General features: G+C 43.6%; 1 protein-coding gene across 2 annotated transcripts in view; it reads left to right on the forward strand.

The window, feature by feature from the left end:
- Positions 1-19,898, forward strand: part of LOC105018039 (ephrin type-B receptor 1) — a 249,021-nt gene that overhangs the window by 171,573 nt on the left and 57,550 nt on the right. For both annotated transcript variants that reach the window (XM_034291392.1, XM_020045462.2), the window contains exon 6: positions 11,988-12,112. In XM_034291392.1, coding sequence (XP_034147283.1) covers positions 11,988-12,112 — 125 coding nt within the window. The remainder of the gene's footprint in view (positions 1-11,987; positions 12,113-19,898) is intronic.

The following is a 19,898-nucleotide window of genomic DNA, read 5'->3' on the forward strand; positions in this document are numbered from 1 at the left end:
ACCTAACAGGAACAGTGCACATAGAGAGGGAAGAGGTTAGTGGCGAATGTGCATGTGCTACCTGGGGTGACGCGGAAGTGCCATGCCTGTCGCCTCTCGACTCAGGGAGGGAGGTGCGGTGTGGTGCAGTAGTACGGCCTCGTCGCCCCTTGGAGGCACTCCGCACCTGCCCTCCCCGACGTCTGCCCGGCAGTGCAGCCGTCCCCAATTCCATGGGGACGGCGGTGTCAGGTTGGCAGGGTGGAACGGACGGGCCTCTTCCGGGACGTCCTCGGGCAGCCAGCAGGTTGTCGAGACGGATGGACATGTCAACCAGCTGATCGAAGGAGAGGGACACGTCTCGACAAGCCAGCTCCCTCCGGACGTCCTCGCGAAGGCTGCAACGGTAATGGTCGATTTGAGCCCGTTCGTTCCACCCTGATCCCGCTGCCAGGGTCCGGAACTCCAGTGCGAACTCCTGCGCCGACCTCGTCCCCTGCCGTAGGTGGAACAGCCGTTCACCCGCCTCTCTTCCTTCGTGTGGATGGTCGAACACGGCTCGGAAGCGGCGGGTGAACTCGGCGTAGCTGCCCTGGGTGGGCTGCTCGGTGTTCCAGACGGCGGTGGCCCACTCCAGGGCTTTTCCGGACAGGCAGGAGACGAGCGAGGTGATCTTCTGTGCCTCGGTCGGCGCAGGGTGCATCGCCTGGAGCGCGATGTCCAGCTGTAGAAGGAATCCCTGGCAGCGGTCCGCCGCCCCGTCGAAATCCCTGGGTAAGGGGAGATGCAGTGCCCCCATGCTCGGCGGCACGGCAGGGGCAGGCGGAGAAACGGCCGGTGCTGCGGGGGTCTGCTGGCTCAGCTCTAGGCGCTGCACCGCTTTTAAGACATTGTCCATTGCAGCGCCTAGGCTGGCCAGCATCGTTGAATGTACCTGGACCGCCTCCGCAACACCGACCTCGCCTGTGGCTCCCGTGGGCTCCATATCCTTGCTGTTGTATATTTGGTGTGTAATTCTGTCACGGCTTCGGGGGTTGAGAGGAGCAAGGAGGAACCGGAGAAGGCGTGATGGAATGAAGGTTTAATGTTTCTCAGCGAGAGAAATCAGTACAGGTATAACAAAGCGTTGAACAGCTCTTCCATTTAGTAGAGACAATTACACACAAAGACAGGGGGAGCAGAGGGAACATATATACCGGGGGAAACAGCGATGATGAGGAACAGGTGCACAAACGAGACACAGGTGAAATGTATGATGAAGACGGTGGCGTCAGAAAGCAGGTGACGTCGACCGCTGGGGCCCGCCCGCTGCAGGGGGAGGTGAACCAGCAGAGGTCGCAGTTGTCACAACAAATATATCATTGCAAGCTCCATCCTCAACTATTTGACATGGTAAGCCAGATTGGAACACTTTTTTTTTATTCTTAAGTGTAAAATACTAAAATACATGCTAAATGCCAAATTTGACCCAATCACCTTCAAGGTTACACCATTTACTGTAGTTTGGCTCATAACATTCTTGATTAAACAGGATTTTCAGTGATGTGTTATTCAGTGTTTTGATATTTAAAATGACAGATGCGCATTTGAAAGTAGTTACAGTACATGAGATTTAATTGACCTTACTAGGAACTAAAGTTTTTGTGTATTTTATTTATATTTTGACAAAATTCATTAAAACATTTAAATGTGGTGCCAAGCCTTAATATGTCCTAGGTCTTTTTGTGTCTGGTACATAGGCTCAAACAACATGAAGATTTCATAGCCCATTCACCCTCTGTCATAAAATGAGTTACCTTTCTCTCTTTACCACACCTAGGTTTAGTTATCATCTTTCATCTCATTATAGTCATAACCGGCCATCTTCCATTTTTGGTGTTTTTCAGGGAGAACATTATGCTTTAATTCACTTTAGAGCACACTGTGTGCTGGACTGGGGGTTGTGTTGTAAATGCTAAATACCCATTAGTGGGTTCGTCATTACAGTCAATGACCAGAGGATGATGTAATGTCGATTAAATGTATATAGTTTTCTTTTTAATCCCGAAAAAGTAAAAATAAATTATTGTATGTAACAATGTCCCGATCAACAGCCACGTTCCCCTTCCAGTATTCCTCTTATGCTCCATCTCTTCATTCCTAACAAACTGCTGAATAACATTGCAAACTTTTTGCTTTACCTCTGCGTGACAGGCACAATTTTGTTCCTACATTAGATTATACATGCCAACTATCAAACCAGGTATACGTCCTGAGAATCCTCTATCTAAACACTCCTCCTTCCCATTCCACACCGTTGCAAATATTTTTAGTACTATTCCTAAAATTCCCACAGAAACACAAACATACCTTCCTTTTGTTGCCTTCTTCGGGCATTTGGAAGTCCGGGAAGCCCAGTCGCTACATGAAGGCAGTCTGCGGCTTGGCGGGATTCTAGATAGAGAAATGCGGTCAGGTCCAAATCCAAACATCCCAAGCATTTCAAAGGGATTTTGTGAAGGAAACCATGTCCAAGGCCTGCTTGAATCCCTACTCATTACGCTTTGTTTTCACATGCTTTGAGTGCCTTGAGTATTTCCATATGTTTTTGGTCTACATGGGTTGTTGGTGTTAAAGGAAAAAAGAGACACAATCACAGCTGATAAAGTGCATGCAAAACTGTTAAAATATTTTTTTTTTAAATGCTACTCCCTTGAATTTTAGTTTTTTGAAATATTTTCATCAAACTTCTTGTATTAAAAATGATTGTATTAAGTGTGTGTTATCTGTTGTTTATTCCTTACATTTATAAACAATAAGACAGAATAAAGACGAAAAAGTACAGACGCTCTTCAAAAAATTTCTACAAATATTTGGTAAACATTTTATCAATGTTGGATCATTTGTGGCCCATAATGTAAATGAATATTCTTTCTAAATTAATATTTGAAATTGCTGAGTCAAAATGTTGTTGAGTGAACCTCATTTTCCAAAACACCAAGAAAAAGTACAGTTTGACATTTATCATTCAGTGTAAATCATATAGTTTAATCTTTGAGTAGTGTAGTCTACTGTATGTAAAATCTTAAACTGAAAGTGTCTAAAGTTAATTGAGTAGGTATGAATGTACTGTAAGATTTCTTCCCAGTCTGGATTAGGTAAAAATAATGAAAATAATAATCCCTATTTTTTTTTAAAGACTCTGTAGATGTCGGCTTGACAAATGTGTCATGTAGACTAGATGTACATACAGTATGTTGTATGATGTAGAGCACATTTATGTAGACATCAAACCTAGATGCCCCTTGTATTTTTTAATGGAGTTCAGATTCATTTGTTTTTGTACGTTTATTTGTTTGTCTGTTGGTTAATAAATGAATTACCTCAGTCGGTCATAATAGGAGTACCATAACATTTGGAACTTGATTATTTCTACACGGACTGTTGCTTTTCTCACTGGCTCCTTTCATAGTACTTTCCTGAATGTATGAGAGCACGGAGATGTTGAGTTTCCAACCATTTCATCACGCTCCACTCCTCTCTGGGCCTGGCTCAGAGTGTCATTTTGTTTCGTTTGATGCCAGTGTCTCATAAATGTTATAGCTTGTCCCTCGAACCCTGAAACTGGCGGCTGGCTGGAGGTGATCCATCATAGAATGGTTCTGAATGCTGCTGAGCTCCTCAAACCACATGATGTCTTCATCTAACTTCTGAACAACGAGGGAAAAAAGGAAATGTGTAAACCGAATGACAAGCTCTGCTTTCTTTATTACTTTCAGCCTTAGCCACTAAATCTCTCTTCGGGCTAGAGAACAGCATGTGATTGTGACAAAGATCCAAGCAAACCCATAAACGATAATCCCACGTCTACATTTCATGAGGGGTGTCACTACTGGCATCACCGGACTGATTAGGGGGAAAAAAATCCTTGGCTGGCTAAAAGAAACACAGAACAGAGTAGTAAAAAACAGACTAGTACAGAAAATACTTCTGCAACTTAGGCTAATTCACTTGTATAGAAGGGACTAATAAAGAACAGACTAGAACAGGAAAAAATTATATAGAACACACAAGTGCAGAAAAGGCCAGTGCAGTAAAGGCTAAAGCAAAACGGACTAGAGTAGGAAAGAACAGACTGGTACAGAAGAGAATTGGACCAAGTGGCACAGAACAGGGTAGACAAGAATACTGGAGGAAGGAAGCTTTTGTACGAACTGCAAGGTCATTTCCATGTAGTCACGATTCAGCAGCCTTTGCACTGCTAATGGCCAGGCAATGGTCAACCCTCATGCCTAGAGAGAGAAGATTGGGGGGTTGGGGTTGGGGGGGGGGTCAGTGAAGGGGAGAGAGAGAGAGACTGTGAGAACCTTTTTCCCTTCATGAATGGAACAGATGCCCCTATTGGGGGCAATGGAAATGCCCAGAAACTGAGGAATGAAAGTGTAGTGGAATGTCAGTTTGTGGAACATGAAATTATCCCTGGAAAATCACGATAAGAGATATTTTCTCTGGGATTGAAGAAAATTTGCGTTTGTTTTCTTTGTGTAGTAGATGAGTAATAGGCATGTTATGAACCTGTGCTCCAGTGTAAAGAGTCATAGATGAGTCGTGATGGCCCTGTGCTCCGGTGTAAACAGTCATAGATGAGTTGTGATGGCCCTGTGCTCCGGTGTAAACAGTCATAGATGAGTTGTGATGGCCCTGTGCTCCGGTGTAAACAGTCATAGATGAGTTGTGATGGCCCTGTGCTCCGGTGTAAACAGTCATAGATGAGTTGTGATGGCCCTGTGCTCCGGTGTAAACAGTCATAGATGAGTTGTGATGGCCCTGTGCTCCGGTGTAAACAGTCATAGATGAGTTGTGATGGCCCTGTGCTCCGGTGTAAACAGTCATAGATGAGTTGTGATGGCCCTGTGCTCCAGTGTAAACAGTCATAGATGAGTTGTGATGGCCCTGGGCTACAGTATAAAGAGCCATGGATGTGTTCTGACTGCCCTGGGCTACAGTGTGAAGAGTCATAGATAATTTGGCTATGCTACAGTGTTAAGAATCATGTATGTTTTGATGGCCTTTTGCTGCGGTGTAAAGTTTCATAGATGTGATGATGGCCCTTTTCTACAGGGTCACATTTCGTTGAATTGGCCTATGCTACACTGTAAAGAGTCATAGATGTGTTATGACAGTCCTATGCAACACTGCAAAAGTCATAGTGTTGACTTCCACCGACAGTGTAAAGAGTCATATATGGGTTGATGGCCCTATCCTACACTCTGAACATTTAAAGATGTGTTGATTCCCATTAAATAACGACACTGTTAAAAAAAATTAAGGGAACACATAATCACAGTATAACACCAAGTCAATTAAACTTCAGGGATATAAATCTGTCCAGTTAGAAAGCATAAGCAATGATGAATCAATATCACCTGTTTTGATGCAAAAGTGACAACAGGTGCACTGGGAAGTTAACAGCAAGACAACCCCCAAAAGGGAATGATTGTGCAGGTGGTGGCCACAGACAATAACTGTCTCCTTATCCTTCCTGACTGCTTCTTCTCTAGTTTTGTGTTTTGCTAGGGTCCTTGTCACTAATGGTAGTATGAGGCGTGCAACCTGCAGCCCATTCAGATTGCATAGGTAGTCCAGCTCCTCCAGGATGGCACATCCGTACAGGTCTTAGCAAGAAGGTTTGCAGTGTCTCCTAGTACAGTCTCAAGAGCATGGACGAGATACCATGTTGTTACACGAGAAGAGCTGGACTGGGCTATAGAAGGACAACAAGCTAGCATCAGGACCGGTATCTGCTCATTTGTGCGAAGAGGTACTGGAGGAGTACTGCCAGAGCCCTACAAATTAAAACACAGCAGGCTGATGGAGGAGATATCTGCTCCTTTGTGTGAGGAGGAACAGGAGGAGCACTGCCAGAGCCCTACAATTGGACCTCCAGTGAGCTACTGGTGTGCATGTTCCAGACTATAAACAGACTCCATGAGGGTGGCATGGGGGCCCAACATCCTTTAGTAGGGCCTGTGCTCACAGCTCAGCCTAGTGCAGCTTGATTGGCACTCGCCAAGGGACAATGCCCGGCCTAATGTGGCCAGAGTGTGTAAGCAGTTGTCGGGAATTGTCAGGAGTGCATACAGGCACGTGGGGGCCATACATACTGAGCAACATTATAAGATCACATGATGTAATTCACGCATTTTGGATAGCCTGTGATTTCAGTTGTTTACTTAGATTTTCAGTGCGAGTTTGAATCCAGACCACATTTGGTTGGTGACTTTGGTTTCCATTGACCGTTGTTATGTAATGTTGTTCTTAACGATTTACACAATGTACAGTAAAGATTTAGATTTTTAATTCATTTCGTTCATCGAGATATGTGATTTAAGTGTTCCCTTAATTATTTTGAGAAGTGTAGTTACGTTACTTAGTTACTTTGCTGTAAAATGTAAGGTGTTAAGTTACTTAGTTACTTTAAGATAAGACCCTTGAATCTATATTCACGTGTTGGTCACTTTTAATGGGTTATCATATTATAACATATTCAGGCATTCCATAGTCAATGTCACCAGCATATAACATTATCATTATCATTAATCATTATGCAGCATAAGTGACCATTCCTATCATCTCAAGTAATCATATACCATAATCAGAAATAATATTTGCATTTAGTTCTTTAATCAAGAATATCTTAAAAATCAAGACATTGTTTTGTATGGCAATTCCCTAGATGTTTTTAGGCCTGGCTTGTTGAACAGCCTGTATGTACAGACTTCAATACTAGATAGATCCATTGCAGTGAACAATGAAGAACAAAAATTACAGCTGTAGTACTGTACACTTGTGCTCATAAGTTTGCATACCCTGGCAGAAGTTGTGACATTTTGGAATTGGTTTTGAAAATATGTCTGATCATGCAAAAAAATTTATGTTTGGAGAGGTGCACATGGGACGCTCTTGGACTTTCCAGCACGACAATGATCCTAAGCACAAGGCCAAGTTGACCCTCCAGTGGTTACAGCAGAAGGTGAAGGTTCTGGGTTGGCCATCACTCGTGACCTTAATATCATCGAGTCACTCTGGGGAGATCTCAACTGTGCGGTTCATGCAAGACTACCAATGACTTCCATGACCTGGAGGCATTTTGCCAAGACGAATGGATAGCTATACCAGCTGCATGAATTCGGGGCCTCATAGACTACTATTACAAAAGACTGAACGCTGTTGCTGAAGGGGGCAATACACAGTATGAAGAACTAAGTGTATGCATACTTTTGAACAGGGGTCAGTAAAAAAATATATTTGTTGCCATGTTTTGTTTTATGATTTTGCCATTCTGTTATGACCTACAGTTGAATGTGAATCTCATTAGAACTGAAAGGCATTGCAATTTTCTTTGCAAATGATATATACACTCACCTAAAGGATTATTAGGAACACCATACTAATAATGTGTTTGACCCCCTTTCGCCTTCAGAACTGCCTTAATTCTATGTGGCATTGATTCAACAAGGTGCTGAAAGCATTCTTTAGAAATGTTGGCCCATATTGATAGGATAGCATCTTGCTGTTGATGGAGATTTGTGGGATGCACATCCAGGGGGCCTAAAGTGTGCCAAAAAACATCCCCCACACCATTACACCACCACCACCAGCCTGCACAATGGTAACAAGGCATGATGGATCCATGTTCTCATTCTGTTTACGCCAAATTCTGACTCTACCATCTGAATGTCTCAACAGAAATCGAGACTCATCAGACCAGGCAACATTCTTCCAGTCTTCAACTGTCCAATTTTGGTGAGCTCGTGCAAATTGTAGCCTCTTTTTCCTATTTGTAGTGGAGATGAGTAGTACACAGTGGGGTCTTCTGCTGTTGTAGCCCATCCGCCTCAAGGTTGTGCGTGTTGTGGCTTCACAAATGCTTTACTGCATACCTCGGTTGTAACGAGTGGTTATTTCAGTCAAAGTTGCTCTTCTATCAGCTTGAATCCGTCGGCCCATTCTCCTCTGACCTCTAGCATCAACAAGGCATTTTCGCCCACAGGACTGCCGCATACTGGATGTTTTTCCCTTTTCACACCATACTTTGTAAACCCTAGAAATGGTTGTGTGTGAAAATCCCAGTAACTGAGCAGATTGTGAAATACTCAGACCGGCCCGCTTGGCACCAACAACCATGCCACGCTCAAAATTGCTTAAATCACCTTTCTTTCCCATTCTGACATTCAGTTTGGAGTTCAGGAGATTGTCTTGACCAGGACCACACCCCTAAATGCATTGAAGCAACTGCCATATGATTGGTTGATTAGATAATTGCATTAATGAGAAATTGAACAGGTGTTCCTAATAATCCTTTAGGTGAGTGTGTATAGTGTACCCAGTTCTCCAAGGGTATGCAAACTTTTGAACAAAACTGTACCTTCCCAAAAATGAAAACTTTAGGCACATTGCAATTTGCTATTTATTTTCCAATCTGGAATGCAGGGACACCAAATGTTGGTTTTCTACTGTGTGATGCTTTGCCAGGCCTTTACTGTAGCTGTCTTCAGATGTTATTTGGTCTTTCTGCCATAAGTTTTGTCTTCAGCAAGTGAAATACATGTTCAATCAGGTTGAGATCAAGTGATTGATTCGGCCATTAAGGCAAACAGTATTCCACTTATTTGCCTTAAAAAACTATCGCAGTATGTTTTGGGTCATTGTCCATCCGTAAAATGAAGCCCCATCAACTTCGCTGAATTTGCCTAAATATGAGCAGACAGTATATCCCAATACACTTCAACAGCTTCTGTGTTCTGTCACATCATAAATAAACACTTGTGACCCTGTGCGATTGATCTTAGTTTCATCTGTCCAACAAATGGTGTTCCAGAACTGGGCTGGCTTTTTTGGATGTTTTTTTGGCAAAGTCTGGTCTTTCTATTCTTAAAGCTTACCAATGGTTTGCCCTTTGTGGTTTGCACCTGTATTTGCTCTTTTGTAGTCTTCTCTTTATGGTAGACTTGGATAATGATATGCCTACCTCCTGGAGTGTGTTCTTCACTTGGTTGGGTGTTGTGAAGTGTTTTTTTCTTTGCCTTGGAAAGGATCCAACCATTATCCACCACTGTTGTCTTCCCTGGACATCCAGGCATTTTTATGTTGCTGAGCTCAACAGTGCATTACCTTTTCTCAGAATGTACCAAACTTTTGATTTGACCACTCCTAATGTTCCTGCATTGATGGATTGTTTAGTTTTTTTGCATCCTAGGGATGGCCTGTTTCACTTCCATTGAGAGCTACTTTGATCGAATTTGACCATTGTGGGTTAACCTGGAATCAACCGCAGACCTTTTACCTCCTTAATTGATGAAGGAATAACATTGGAATTGCCCCCACCTGCCAGTGAAACAGCTTTTGAGTCAATCGTCCAATTACTTTTTGTCCCTTTCAAAAGAGGGGGCTACATTAAAGAGAATTAAAGAGCTGTAATTCCTAAGCCTTCCTCCAGTTTGTATTTGAATACCCTCAAATTTAAGCTGTGAGACTTCACTTTAAGCCCATATTCATTATTTAACTGTAACTTGAATATACTTTGGTAAACAGCCAAAATAACAAAACCTGTGTCAGTGTCCAATTATTTCCAGATCTAACTGTATGTGTTAAGAGTCATAGATGTTTTGATGGCCCAGTTCTACAGTGTAAAGTGTCGTATGTGGTGATGGCCCTATTGTACAGTGTAAAGTGTCATATGTGGTGATGGCCCTATTGTACAGTGTAAAGTGTCTTATGTGGTGATGGCCCTATTGTACAGTGTAAAGTGTCGTATGTGGTGATGGCCCTATTGTACAGTGTAAAGTGTCGTATGTGGTGATGGCCCTATTGTACAGTGTAAAGTGTCATATGTGGTGATGGCCCTATTGTACAGTGTAAAGTGTCATATGTGGTGATGGCCCTATTGTACAGTGTAAAGTGTCATATGTGGTGATGGCCCTATTGTACAGTGTCAAGAGTCACAGATGAGTTGACGGCTCTGTGCTACAGTGCAACGTGTTGTAGATATGTTGCAATGACTAGAAATAGTAGATAGATTGTTATATCCGTAGATGTTGTGATAGCCTTGTTTTGGAGTAGCAGTTTGCAGGTACCCTACCCCCCCTTGCATTCTCTCTCTCACTGGGTAGTGGCACTGGCAGGGTCGACATTGATGGATTTAAGCCAAGCGCTGCATTAAAACATGGGGGCGTCCAGTTGGGCCGGATAAAAGTGGAACAGAGGAGCAGTGGAAGTAGGGAGTGATGGAGGGAGGAGAGAGCGACTGCAGGGCTCAGCCACCCATCACTGCCAGTGCCGGTGTTCTCTGGGGAGGGTAGGGGGGCATGTTTTGAGGAGGCAGCTTGGCTCCAGCACACTTGAACCTTGACCTCCGACCAGGTACCGACAGACCCCGGCATGAACACGGGCTTACAGCAAACAATGGTGCTATCGCGCATCTGTCTTTGCCAGCGCAGATGCAAACAAACAACCCCCCCCCACCCTTCACACACACACACACACCATCACAGCCGCAGGCATTTACTAAAATAACTTAAAAATAAATAAAATAAATTGTTATATCCATGAGAAGTTCTACTGTAATTTCACTGGAGCTTGCGGATGTATGTTTTAATGGGAGTGTAAAACACGGTAGCTTGTACTGTAACTATTCAACCGTAGAGAGGGAGAGATGCCCAGTGTCAGTTAAAATTGGCCCAAACTGCATCTGTCAGACTGAATGTCTGGGTCGCAGCGTGAGCTTCGTCTGCCATATCGAACACATCGCTTTCGACAAGTTCCATACTGGGCGTTGTTTGAATGCAAAGCAGCCCAGAATAAAGGGAACAGGGCGTACCTGCCCTTGGACTGGTGTCGGGTTCTGAAGCTCGGTCCGCGCTGTCCCCCATTCCCGAAGCTCAGAATACATGGAGGGCTGTGGCGGCTGCCCCCTGGGATGGTTGCTAACGGTTCTGTCCTGTACCCCGGGCCGGTAATTGATAACGCAGCTCAGCCGAGCTGTGGCCACCAGAGCGCGAGGTAGCTGCCGAGGAGGCTTAAACGCACCATGGTGAGAACTCAGTGAGGGCGCATTCACTGATATAGTAGCGAGGAGGAATTATCGCAGCTGGAGCATGAATAAAGTTTTGGTGTGTTTAAAAAAAACAAAAAACTTTTTGGTTGGGATTATGGCTCTGTGGGTGTTTGCAGCGAAGGAACATAGATTCCCGGAATATGCCGGTGGAGGGGTTTACCTCCATGACAAATCCGCCACCGTTGTCTGTCTCTATGCCGTGGGCTAAGAACACACAAGCCTACATCGCCAACATTTCTGGAATCTGATATAGTACAAAAATAAGAAACTAATAAACAGAGAGTTGAGAAAGCATTACTTTCCCTTGCTAAAGGCAATGTATTTATCCTGTCCAACGGCTAAACCCTGGCCCTAGCCACCTCTGCCCCACCCACCCCAGCCTTAAAAAACAGGAACGAGGAATGATGATTGACAGATAATAGCACTGAAGACAAAAGGAAATGAGCGAGATATTGCCTGGGAGCAGGGTTAATAATTTACAGCCCATATTTGTGAACTCAAGTGTGCCTCGTCTGAATGGGGGAAAGAGTAAGAATTTCTCCATGCTCTGGCCAAAACCATCACAAAGAGCTGCAATGGAGTTTAATTCCAAAGGGCAGTCTCTTATCAGGGAAGGTGTTTAACAATTCATTTGGTCCTGGTCTTTGTGTCCAATTAAGTCATGATTTTATTCTGATCGAGGCCAGATCGTTACCTTACTGGGCTTGAGAAAGACATGGAGAAAATATCTGGAGTTCAAGAAGTCCATGACAGCTCAGACTGCTCATTTATCCTACTGTTACTTTTTTCAGAAATGTTTAAATTACAGTGTAACTTTAGATATTAAAAGTCCCAGATAAAGCCTATTTAGTTGTAGTCTTCCCCATACAGAATGTTTCTTAATATCGCTTTGTTTCCTTTTTCCTGTTTGCAGCCCCCTCAATCGTACCCATCATGCACCAGGTGAGCTCCACCATGAAGAGCTTCACGTTGTCATGGCCACAGCCGGAGCAACCCAATGGAATCATCTTGGACTATGAACTGCGGTACTATGAGAAGGTGAGACGTGTGCATGCGTACATGTGTGCATGCGTGTGTATGTGTGTGTGTGTATGTGTGTGTGTTTGCAGGGGTGTTTTTCAGTGCGTGCCCCTGTGAGTATACACACATGAGCATGTTCATCTGCTTGTCCAACTGTGCAAGTATCGACTTAATAGGAAACCAAGAGAAGCTTCTCTTCTGTTCCCGGAGTGAAACCTCCAAACCCCCTGGGCTGATAATGTCATCTCAGTTCCACCGCCCCCATTCCATCTCTCCTTCTCACTGTTCTTTAGTTTCCTTGCCTTTCCTTGCCGTCTGATGAAGTGAATACCTTGACCCGCACTCCGTTCCCGCTCCCCATTCCCACTGCGGTAATGCCATGCGTCTGGCGGGGTTAGCATCGACCCGTCTGCCACCGTCTGCTCCTGTACAATAGCACCTGCTTTCAATAAGTTACAAGGCTGCCCAGAAAGGCTAGCAGGCAGTATTGACCTGTAGGCTTTTCCCAAGGCCTCGGCCATACAGACATAATGATATAGAACCCGGAGCAGAGTAAAGGGTAGAAGAAAGCCTTTGTCGGAGATGTTGTTTATGCGCTTTGGTTGGTCGATACAGATATCGCATCTTAATGTGTTCCACGGATCACAGGAGAAATGCAGGCAATTTTAAAATTGTACCGCCTCTGAGGTTTTAAGAGGTTCAGAAGTTTGTAATTTCACTTGCGAATGGATTTTCTCTTTATAAGTGCATGAACCCTTAAAAGTCTGTGAATTGATGCTTTAACATCATTTTGCGGTTGTAACGACCTAAAATCCTACAAAATATTGGGTTGGTCGGTATCAGTTTGTGGGATTGAAAGATTTGTTTTCTTACGTCGTGTTACATTTCTTGGATGAAATTGCATGCTGGGTTTTTAGCACAGAGCTGTCAAAGCAAAGTAACGTGTAATTAATTGCAAAGGTACGAACAATAGTCAACAAAACCATATCAAAACAACTAATCATATCGTGCTCATCCCATGCCTTGTAAACAACAGGTGTAAAATAACTGGGAAATGCTTAAGGGCTATTTTACAACAATGCAGATGTAAATAGTAAGAGAAAGAGGTAGAAATAGACATAGAAAAAAATGACACAAGGAATATTCACAAAATGAATAACAAATGACAACAGCTTGGCTATTGACTGGGTGTACCAGGACCTGCTTAGACTGCTGCCCCCGCGACCCGGCCCCGGATAAGCGGAAGATGATGGATGGATGGATACCAGGACATAGTTGATGTTGTGGGCTCTGAACTAGTCTTCTGTCATCATAGGTGAGGTTTAGGTGACCAGGAAAAAGGGTGGATAATGAACAGACAACAAACACAGATAATCAACCATAATATCGCTTTACAGCTTTGTTTCATTCAACCTGCCTTGCGCTCATTAATATAGATGAGCCATAATCCTACTGATGTCTATATAGCGTGTCCTTCCAGACAAATAGACCCAGGCTGCATTATTCACAAATGTACTAATTAATGGAGATAAGGTTGCTGACCGCATAGGGTGAAAAGGAGGGTTAGGTAAAGGTCATTTCCCCTGCCCTGTCTGTCGGTTTGCCCTTCTTTCCCGCTCTCTTTTTTTCTCTTTCTAGCAATTTTCCTTTTTCTTTCTCTTTTTTCTTTTCTTACACTTTTTGTCTCTTTCTGTCTATTTTTAAATTTCTCTCAGTTTCTTGCTCTTTTTCTTTTTTTCTCTCTTTCAGTCTTTCTCTCCCTTTCTAGAAGGGATCAGATCAGAGATGCAGCTTGTGACGCCTGAGGGTAATTGATTGGCAACACGGTCCGTGTGCCTCTGTGAGCATCAGAGTGTACTCCCGGACTCCTTGAAACACCGGCACCAGAACACCAATCAGCTGTTGAGGATTTCCACAAGCCACGCAATCAAGTTGATGTTTCTTTTCAGCAGCATGAACCCATGAAGACCCCTCCTCCCAAATACAGTTCCCTGACCCGTACAGATAGACTGTGGCTGTCCATATTGGTAAACCTCAATTCGTACCACGGAGAAATCCACACAATTTTGCCTTCAACTTGATTCGCTTTCACTCCACTGTGACTCCTCTGAATGCATCAGAAGTCTCACTGTAGCAGGAACTTGTGTAAAGTGATAATGTGGTCCTTTGGACATAAAAAAACAATTATGGAGGGGTGTCTCACAAGGATGTCTGTAACTCACGCCCCTGCACATGGCTGCTTTCTCTCTCCCGATTCGCCGGGAAACTTATAGCCTAGATAACGTGGCCATTAAAACCCGGGGCGGTTTTATCCAATTTATCAAAATGGCCTTGCCATCCCTCCCCCTTGGTCATTCAGATCGTCTCTTTATGTGTCCAAGAGCGGGGGTATTAGTCCTTTATTGTTTCGGTGGACTCTCAAGCTTCGCACAGTCAGCTAGTCTCCGAAGGCAGGGCTGAGAAGAGTCTCACATCGTTAAGTCGTTGTGCGCTACGCTGTCGACCCACGTGAGTCTGTTCCACTGTCATTATTTCTGTTCCACTCAGCCTAATACGGCCTAGTATTGATTCCCTATAGGGGCACCATGTTTTGGAGGGACACCAAAGTGTTGTTCTCCGCACATTCCAAAAGGCCGGTTCTCAACCCTTTTCAACTACTGTACCAACAAATCTATCTTTTCCTGCAAGTCTGTGTGGTTGTGGTCTAAATGAGAGGGGAGGGGGGGTATCGGGAGGCTGATGCCGTTAAAAGATGTGGAAATGAATTACCAGTGTTATAAAGTCTATAGTCTTTCCACCAACCACACCTTATTAACCCCTTCTTTCACTTTAAAGTAAGCGGTGTGGTCACCTGCAATTTGGCAAACAAGTAGAAATGAATTAAATGTCCAGAGAGAAGTGGAATCTCATTCCCTCTCATTCTTCTCCTGTTCTTTTCTTCTCTGAAAGTTTGGGGCAGTTGGAAATGAGTATCGGAGGTCAGGGCCTCCATTAAGAGTAGAGTTGAGGGCAGGGGACTCTTTGAACTGGCTCAGCTGGCTATGGTTACTGATGTGTGTGTGTGTTTATGTGTATGTGTGGAGTGTGTTCTAGAGCACAAAGTGTGTGTGTGTTTGTGCGCGAGTCTCAGATGTCTGTTTGGCAGATTGCAGTAGCATTGACACACAGGTAGGTGTGGGGGAGCCACAGAGATGTCCGCTGCAGACCAGAAACTGCATTTTGCCAACTGTTATTCTTATTACACTCAAGGACAATCAGTCAGAATAACCTCCAGCTTAAATTCTCCATCTTTCATCTGTTGTTGGTCAGCCTTCTGTAAAACCTTGCCATATTATCCCAGCTTAGTAGGAACACAGGCGTGTCATGGTTTTCTAATAGGAACTATTGAAAAGACTCAAATCCCTGGTTCCCTTACCTATTAATTTACTTTTTTGTATTTTTTTTTCTTCCATTCAGATGTTTTTGTACTTTTTTCCACTATTTTCCTCTCAGCATTTCTCCCTTTTTCTTTAGCCCTTTGTCTTCTGTCTGTGACCCTACCACCATTTCTGGGTCCAGGACGTATTCTCAGGTGAGCCGTGGAGTTAAGCCGCAGAGTGTTTGCAGATGTCTGAAAGGAAAAGAGGGAAAACAAACGGAACGAGCGAAAGCGGCCCTTTCATTCCTTCCAAATCCCCTACCTTTCCTTCATTTTTTTTCTTGATAAACATGTTTTTTCTATTTATTTCAAATGTCCCCCCCCCCCCCCCCCCCCCCGCTTAAACCTAATAAACGGAGCTGTTCAGGCAAAGCGTTGGGCTCCCTCAGTCGGTGGATCGAGTCTGTGTGTTTCAGGTCGGGTGTGTGTGTGTGTGTGTGTGCCTGCTTGTGGGTGCCTTTTTGCCACACACTTATGTGGGTGTGCGCTTTGTGAATGTACACAATGAGATGTATGACTTGCCTGATGTCAGTGGTTGGCTAGCAGTCACTGTGATGGCACTCTGTTGCCTCTCCTCTCCTCCCTTTCTGATTCCCTTCCCTTGTGTCTCTGTAGAGGGCTGGTGAAAGCAGCTATACGTCCACACCCTCCATGCATTTCTATTGACCTGGAACATCTTTAATGAAGGCATTGCTAGGGCTGAAAGAACAAATTAAAGCATGCTTACCACTACTAATTACCAATAAAGAAGGGAGGAAATATGATAACACTAATTAACGGTAAAGAAGTGAGAAAATATGCTAATGCTATATAGTACCATTAGGGTATGTCAAGGGAAAGGCTTTCTTGCATTTTTATTAGTAGCAGCTAACACATTTCATGTGTTATATTTGCTGTATATCTGCACTAATGCAGATAATTAAGATGTTTAAAATGGCCTTTAATAGCAGCCTCAAGAGGGTCGTTTTAATGTGTAATGAATATGGTAATTACTTGCTTTTGGGATGTAAGCAATGGTGCCTCTCGTATTTTAATTGTTTACTGGTGGTATTGTTTCTTTAGGCTCTTCATTAGCATTGGTAGCATTGCGAAAGTATACAGTTTATCTCTAAAAATAAGCCTTAAGTATTTAAAGGAAACGCTGTGATGCCTACCAATCAATCAATCAAATTAATTTTATAAAACCCCTCTCACATCGGTGGTTGTCACAAAGTGCTTGTATGGATACCCAGCCTAAAATGCTATATCCTATTATATGTGTTCTTAACCGCATAATTAGTTTCTGGCAGCTGCTTGTGTGCGTGTGTTTCTTTGTCTGTTTGTGTGTATGTGGATACAGTATGTGAAATGGACACATGGTACCTCAGCAGGTCTATTTTACTGCCAGGAGGACATACTGTTCTTTACAGGAGGTTAGCGCAAGCCACATACACACATGGACATGGACACGCACACACACGTAAGGGAGCCATAGTCCATAGCTTCAGGTGCCAGTAGCTGGCTCAGCTTATCTGCTAGTCGCCGGTTGCAGTAAACATTCCCGTCAGGGGTTGGGGTGGTTTCATCCGTTGGAGCGCATGGGAAAGCGCCAGCTCAGTCCACTGTGTGGGAATTGTTCAGAAAGTCCATGGGGCATTGATTCCACTTACAGTCGCCCTCCAAATGTCTAAGCCTAGAATCGTAAACCATGAAAGCAAACTTCAAAATGGTGTTTTGAAACAGATTAAAGCCAGTCGAGGGGAAAGGACAGTTATTTAGGTGTTTGTTGGGGGAACGATGCTCGGGGGAACAGCGGCCTTCGGCCTGGAGGATGATATGGAGACCTGATGGCATGCTGTGGTACCTGTCTGTCAATCCTGGCAGGCCTCACCATTGACTGCCCTTCCATCTGCCCACCCACCTGTTGCACTGTCTTTATCTAGCAAGTTAGGGTGTCCTGGTTCTAATCCGCATTGGACTGACAGCAGGAGAGGGCCATTCACAGTGGGCGGCCTCTCCTGGCAAAGACATTCAAAGTTCATTGGTTGTGGCCGAGCTGTCGTCCCGCCACCTGCTACCTCACTTAAAAAAATGGCAGATGTAGGTGTTTGTCTCAGATATAATCCCCATTTGACTGCCGGCATGAAAGGGCCACTGCCTATAGGCGGAATCTCCGGGCATCATTCCCCATTGGCCGTCTTCAATGTGCCTGCCCACCTGTCCGCAAGTTTTAGGCAGGGGTGGGCTCCTGGAAGGCCCCAGTTTGACTGACACCAGGAATAGGCCAATCCTTAAAGCAGGTGGTCAGTGCTCAGCAAACCATGGCCTGACTATAAGACTCCCAATGTGCTATGGTTTTAATTGGTTGCACACAGTTTTGAGATTAGAGCATCTATCCAGTAGTTGAAAGGTTGCAAAATCCAGTCCCAGAGCCGACATTGTATGAAATCTGTAACACAAATTGGATAACAGCAACTGCTAAATGGCTAAAATGTAAATGTTGTCTATGTTTGGAAATGTATCATCAGATCATACCATAATTGAAGTGTTATATTACATTTTTTCTACATTAAAGGTAATGTAGGCACCTTCTGGCTGATTTTATAAATGGAACTATTCGCCAACGTGGTTTAGAAGAAAACATCAAAATATAGAAATCTAATTATCCAATGATATAACTCTGTTAATATCCTGTTTTTTTCTCCTCTTACTCTTATGAGATTAAACTTTTGAGAGGCATTGGACTTTCCTATTAGCAAATTAGGTAACATTCATCTTCATCGTAAGAGTGAGTGTCCAATAAAGCCTAATTTGATTGGAGAGATCATTACGTGTGAGCCAAATTTTCATAGCAGTGTTTATCTCGTCTGGCCAATGACAGAGCATCCCACAAGATCAAATTACACTGATCTGATTGGCTAATGATGTCATTGTGGCCCACATGCAGGTTTCTACCTCCATTTTCTTCTCTGTTGTTCAATTTGCCCTCTTTTCCTTTTTCATCATCCTCTTCCTTCTCATTAAAGTTCAAACCTAATATGTTTATAAATGTAGCTCCCAGAACAGGTGTAGTAGACTCTTCGCATTTGCATACCTGAGAGGCTGTAATAAATCTATGTTTCACTTTCTCTCTCTCTCTCTCTCTCTTTCTCTCTGTCACACTCTTGGTCTTTGGCTCTCTCCCCTTCTCAATTTCTCTCTGTTCATCTTCCTTTCTCCATGTCAATCTCACTCTCTCGTTCCATGCCTCCCACCCTCCTTCCTTTCTGGTACCTATACCAGCAGTCCGATGTGTAGGGTGTGGGTTAGTTCTCCAGGTGTGCCCGACCTTCTTGTCTGGCTGTCATGTTCCCTTTGTGTCCAAGGTGGTGACAGGCTAGCATAGTTATGGCCGCAAGAGGAGAGAGAGTAGAGTCGAATGTTGACCTCGACCAGCCCAGGAATGTCAAATCTACACATCCAACGCTGTCAATCTAAATTGTTTCAGGATTTACAAGAACACAAGCAATACTACTGTTGACTACCAAGATGTCGACCTCGAGCAACCCAATAATGTAAAATCCACACATTCAACAGTGTCAGTCAAAAGTGTTTCAGTATTTACAAGAAAACAAGCAATACTGTTTTGAGACTAATAAAATGCTAGCCTCCCATTAGTCCAATGCAGTATTAGCTCAACCAGATTTAAGCTCTAGCTTATTGCCTACCACAACAGTGCTGTAGCTAGTCAAAGTTAATTCATAAGTGACAAATGTGAAGCCCCTGCATTCTCTCAGTAAAACATTACTTGCAACTATGCACATGGGCATGAAACATTACAGAAAAACATTTAGCTTGTAGCTAACTTTACCAAATGGCTAGGTTTGCACGTTTGCAAGCCAAATACAAAAACGGTTAGTTTAAGGTTACGTCTCACAGCTCTGGGGTTCAGGTTAGGATTTGGGTTAGCTATCACAGCACTGGGGTTAAGGTTAGGGTTATGGTTTGGGTTAGGATTACAAAGAAAATCACTTCAATCACTTCAAACTTATGTTATGACAACACCACTCGCCACTAGTTATAGGTTCCCTGGTGGTGCAGTGGGTAACGTGCCTGTGTGAGATGCGGAAGGTGGTTCAAACCACGGCTACTGCTTTTTTTTCGACTATAAAGTTATTTTACTGCACGTGATATATCTTACGAAATCCCCTGCCTAAAATGAATGTAAAATAGTCTACGTCATCATTCTGAGACCAGGTTGCGTTACCAGCTGAAATGCTTTGGTAACATAAAAAAAGCAGCATAGTACATCTTCCAGAGACATTTTTTCCCTTAAAATGTTTTTTATCTTTTTACATATTTTTTTCATAAACATTTTTAAACTAGTTTTCAAGGCAGGTGAAGCCTTGGTATTAAAAGCAGTCACTT

The sequence above is a fragment of the Esox lucius genome, chromosome 3, assembly GCF_011004845.1.
Source record: "Esox lucius isolate fEsoLuc1 chromosome 3, fEsoLuc1.pri, whole genome shotgun sequence".
NCBI classification, from domain to species: domain Eukaryota; kingdom Metazoa; phylum Chordata; class Actinopteri; order Esociformes; family Esocidae; genus Esox; species Esox lucius.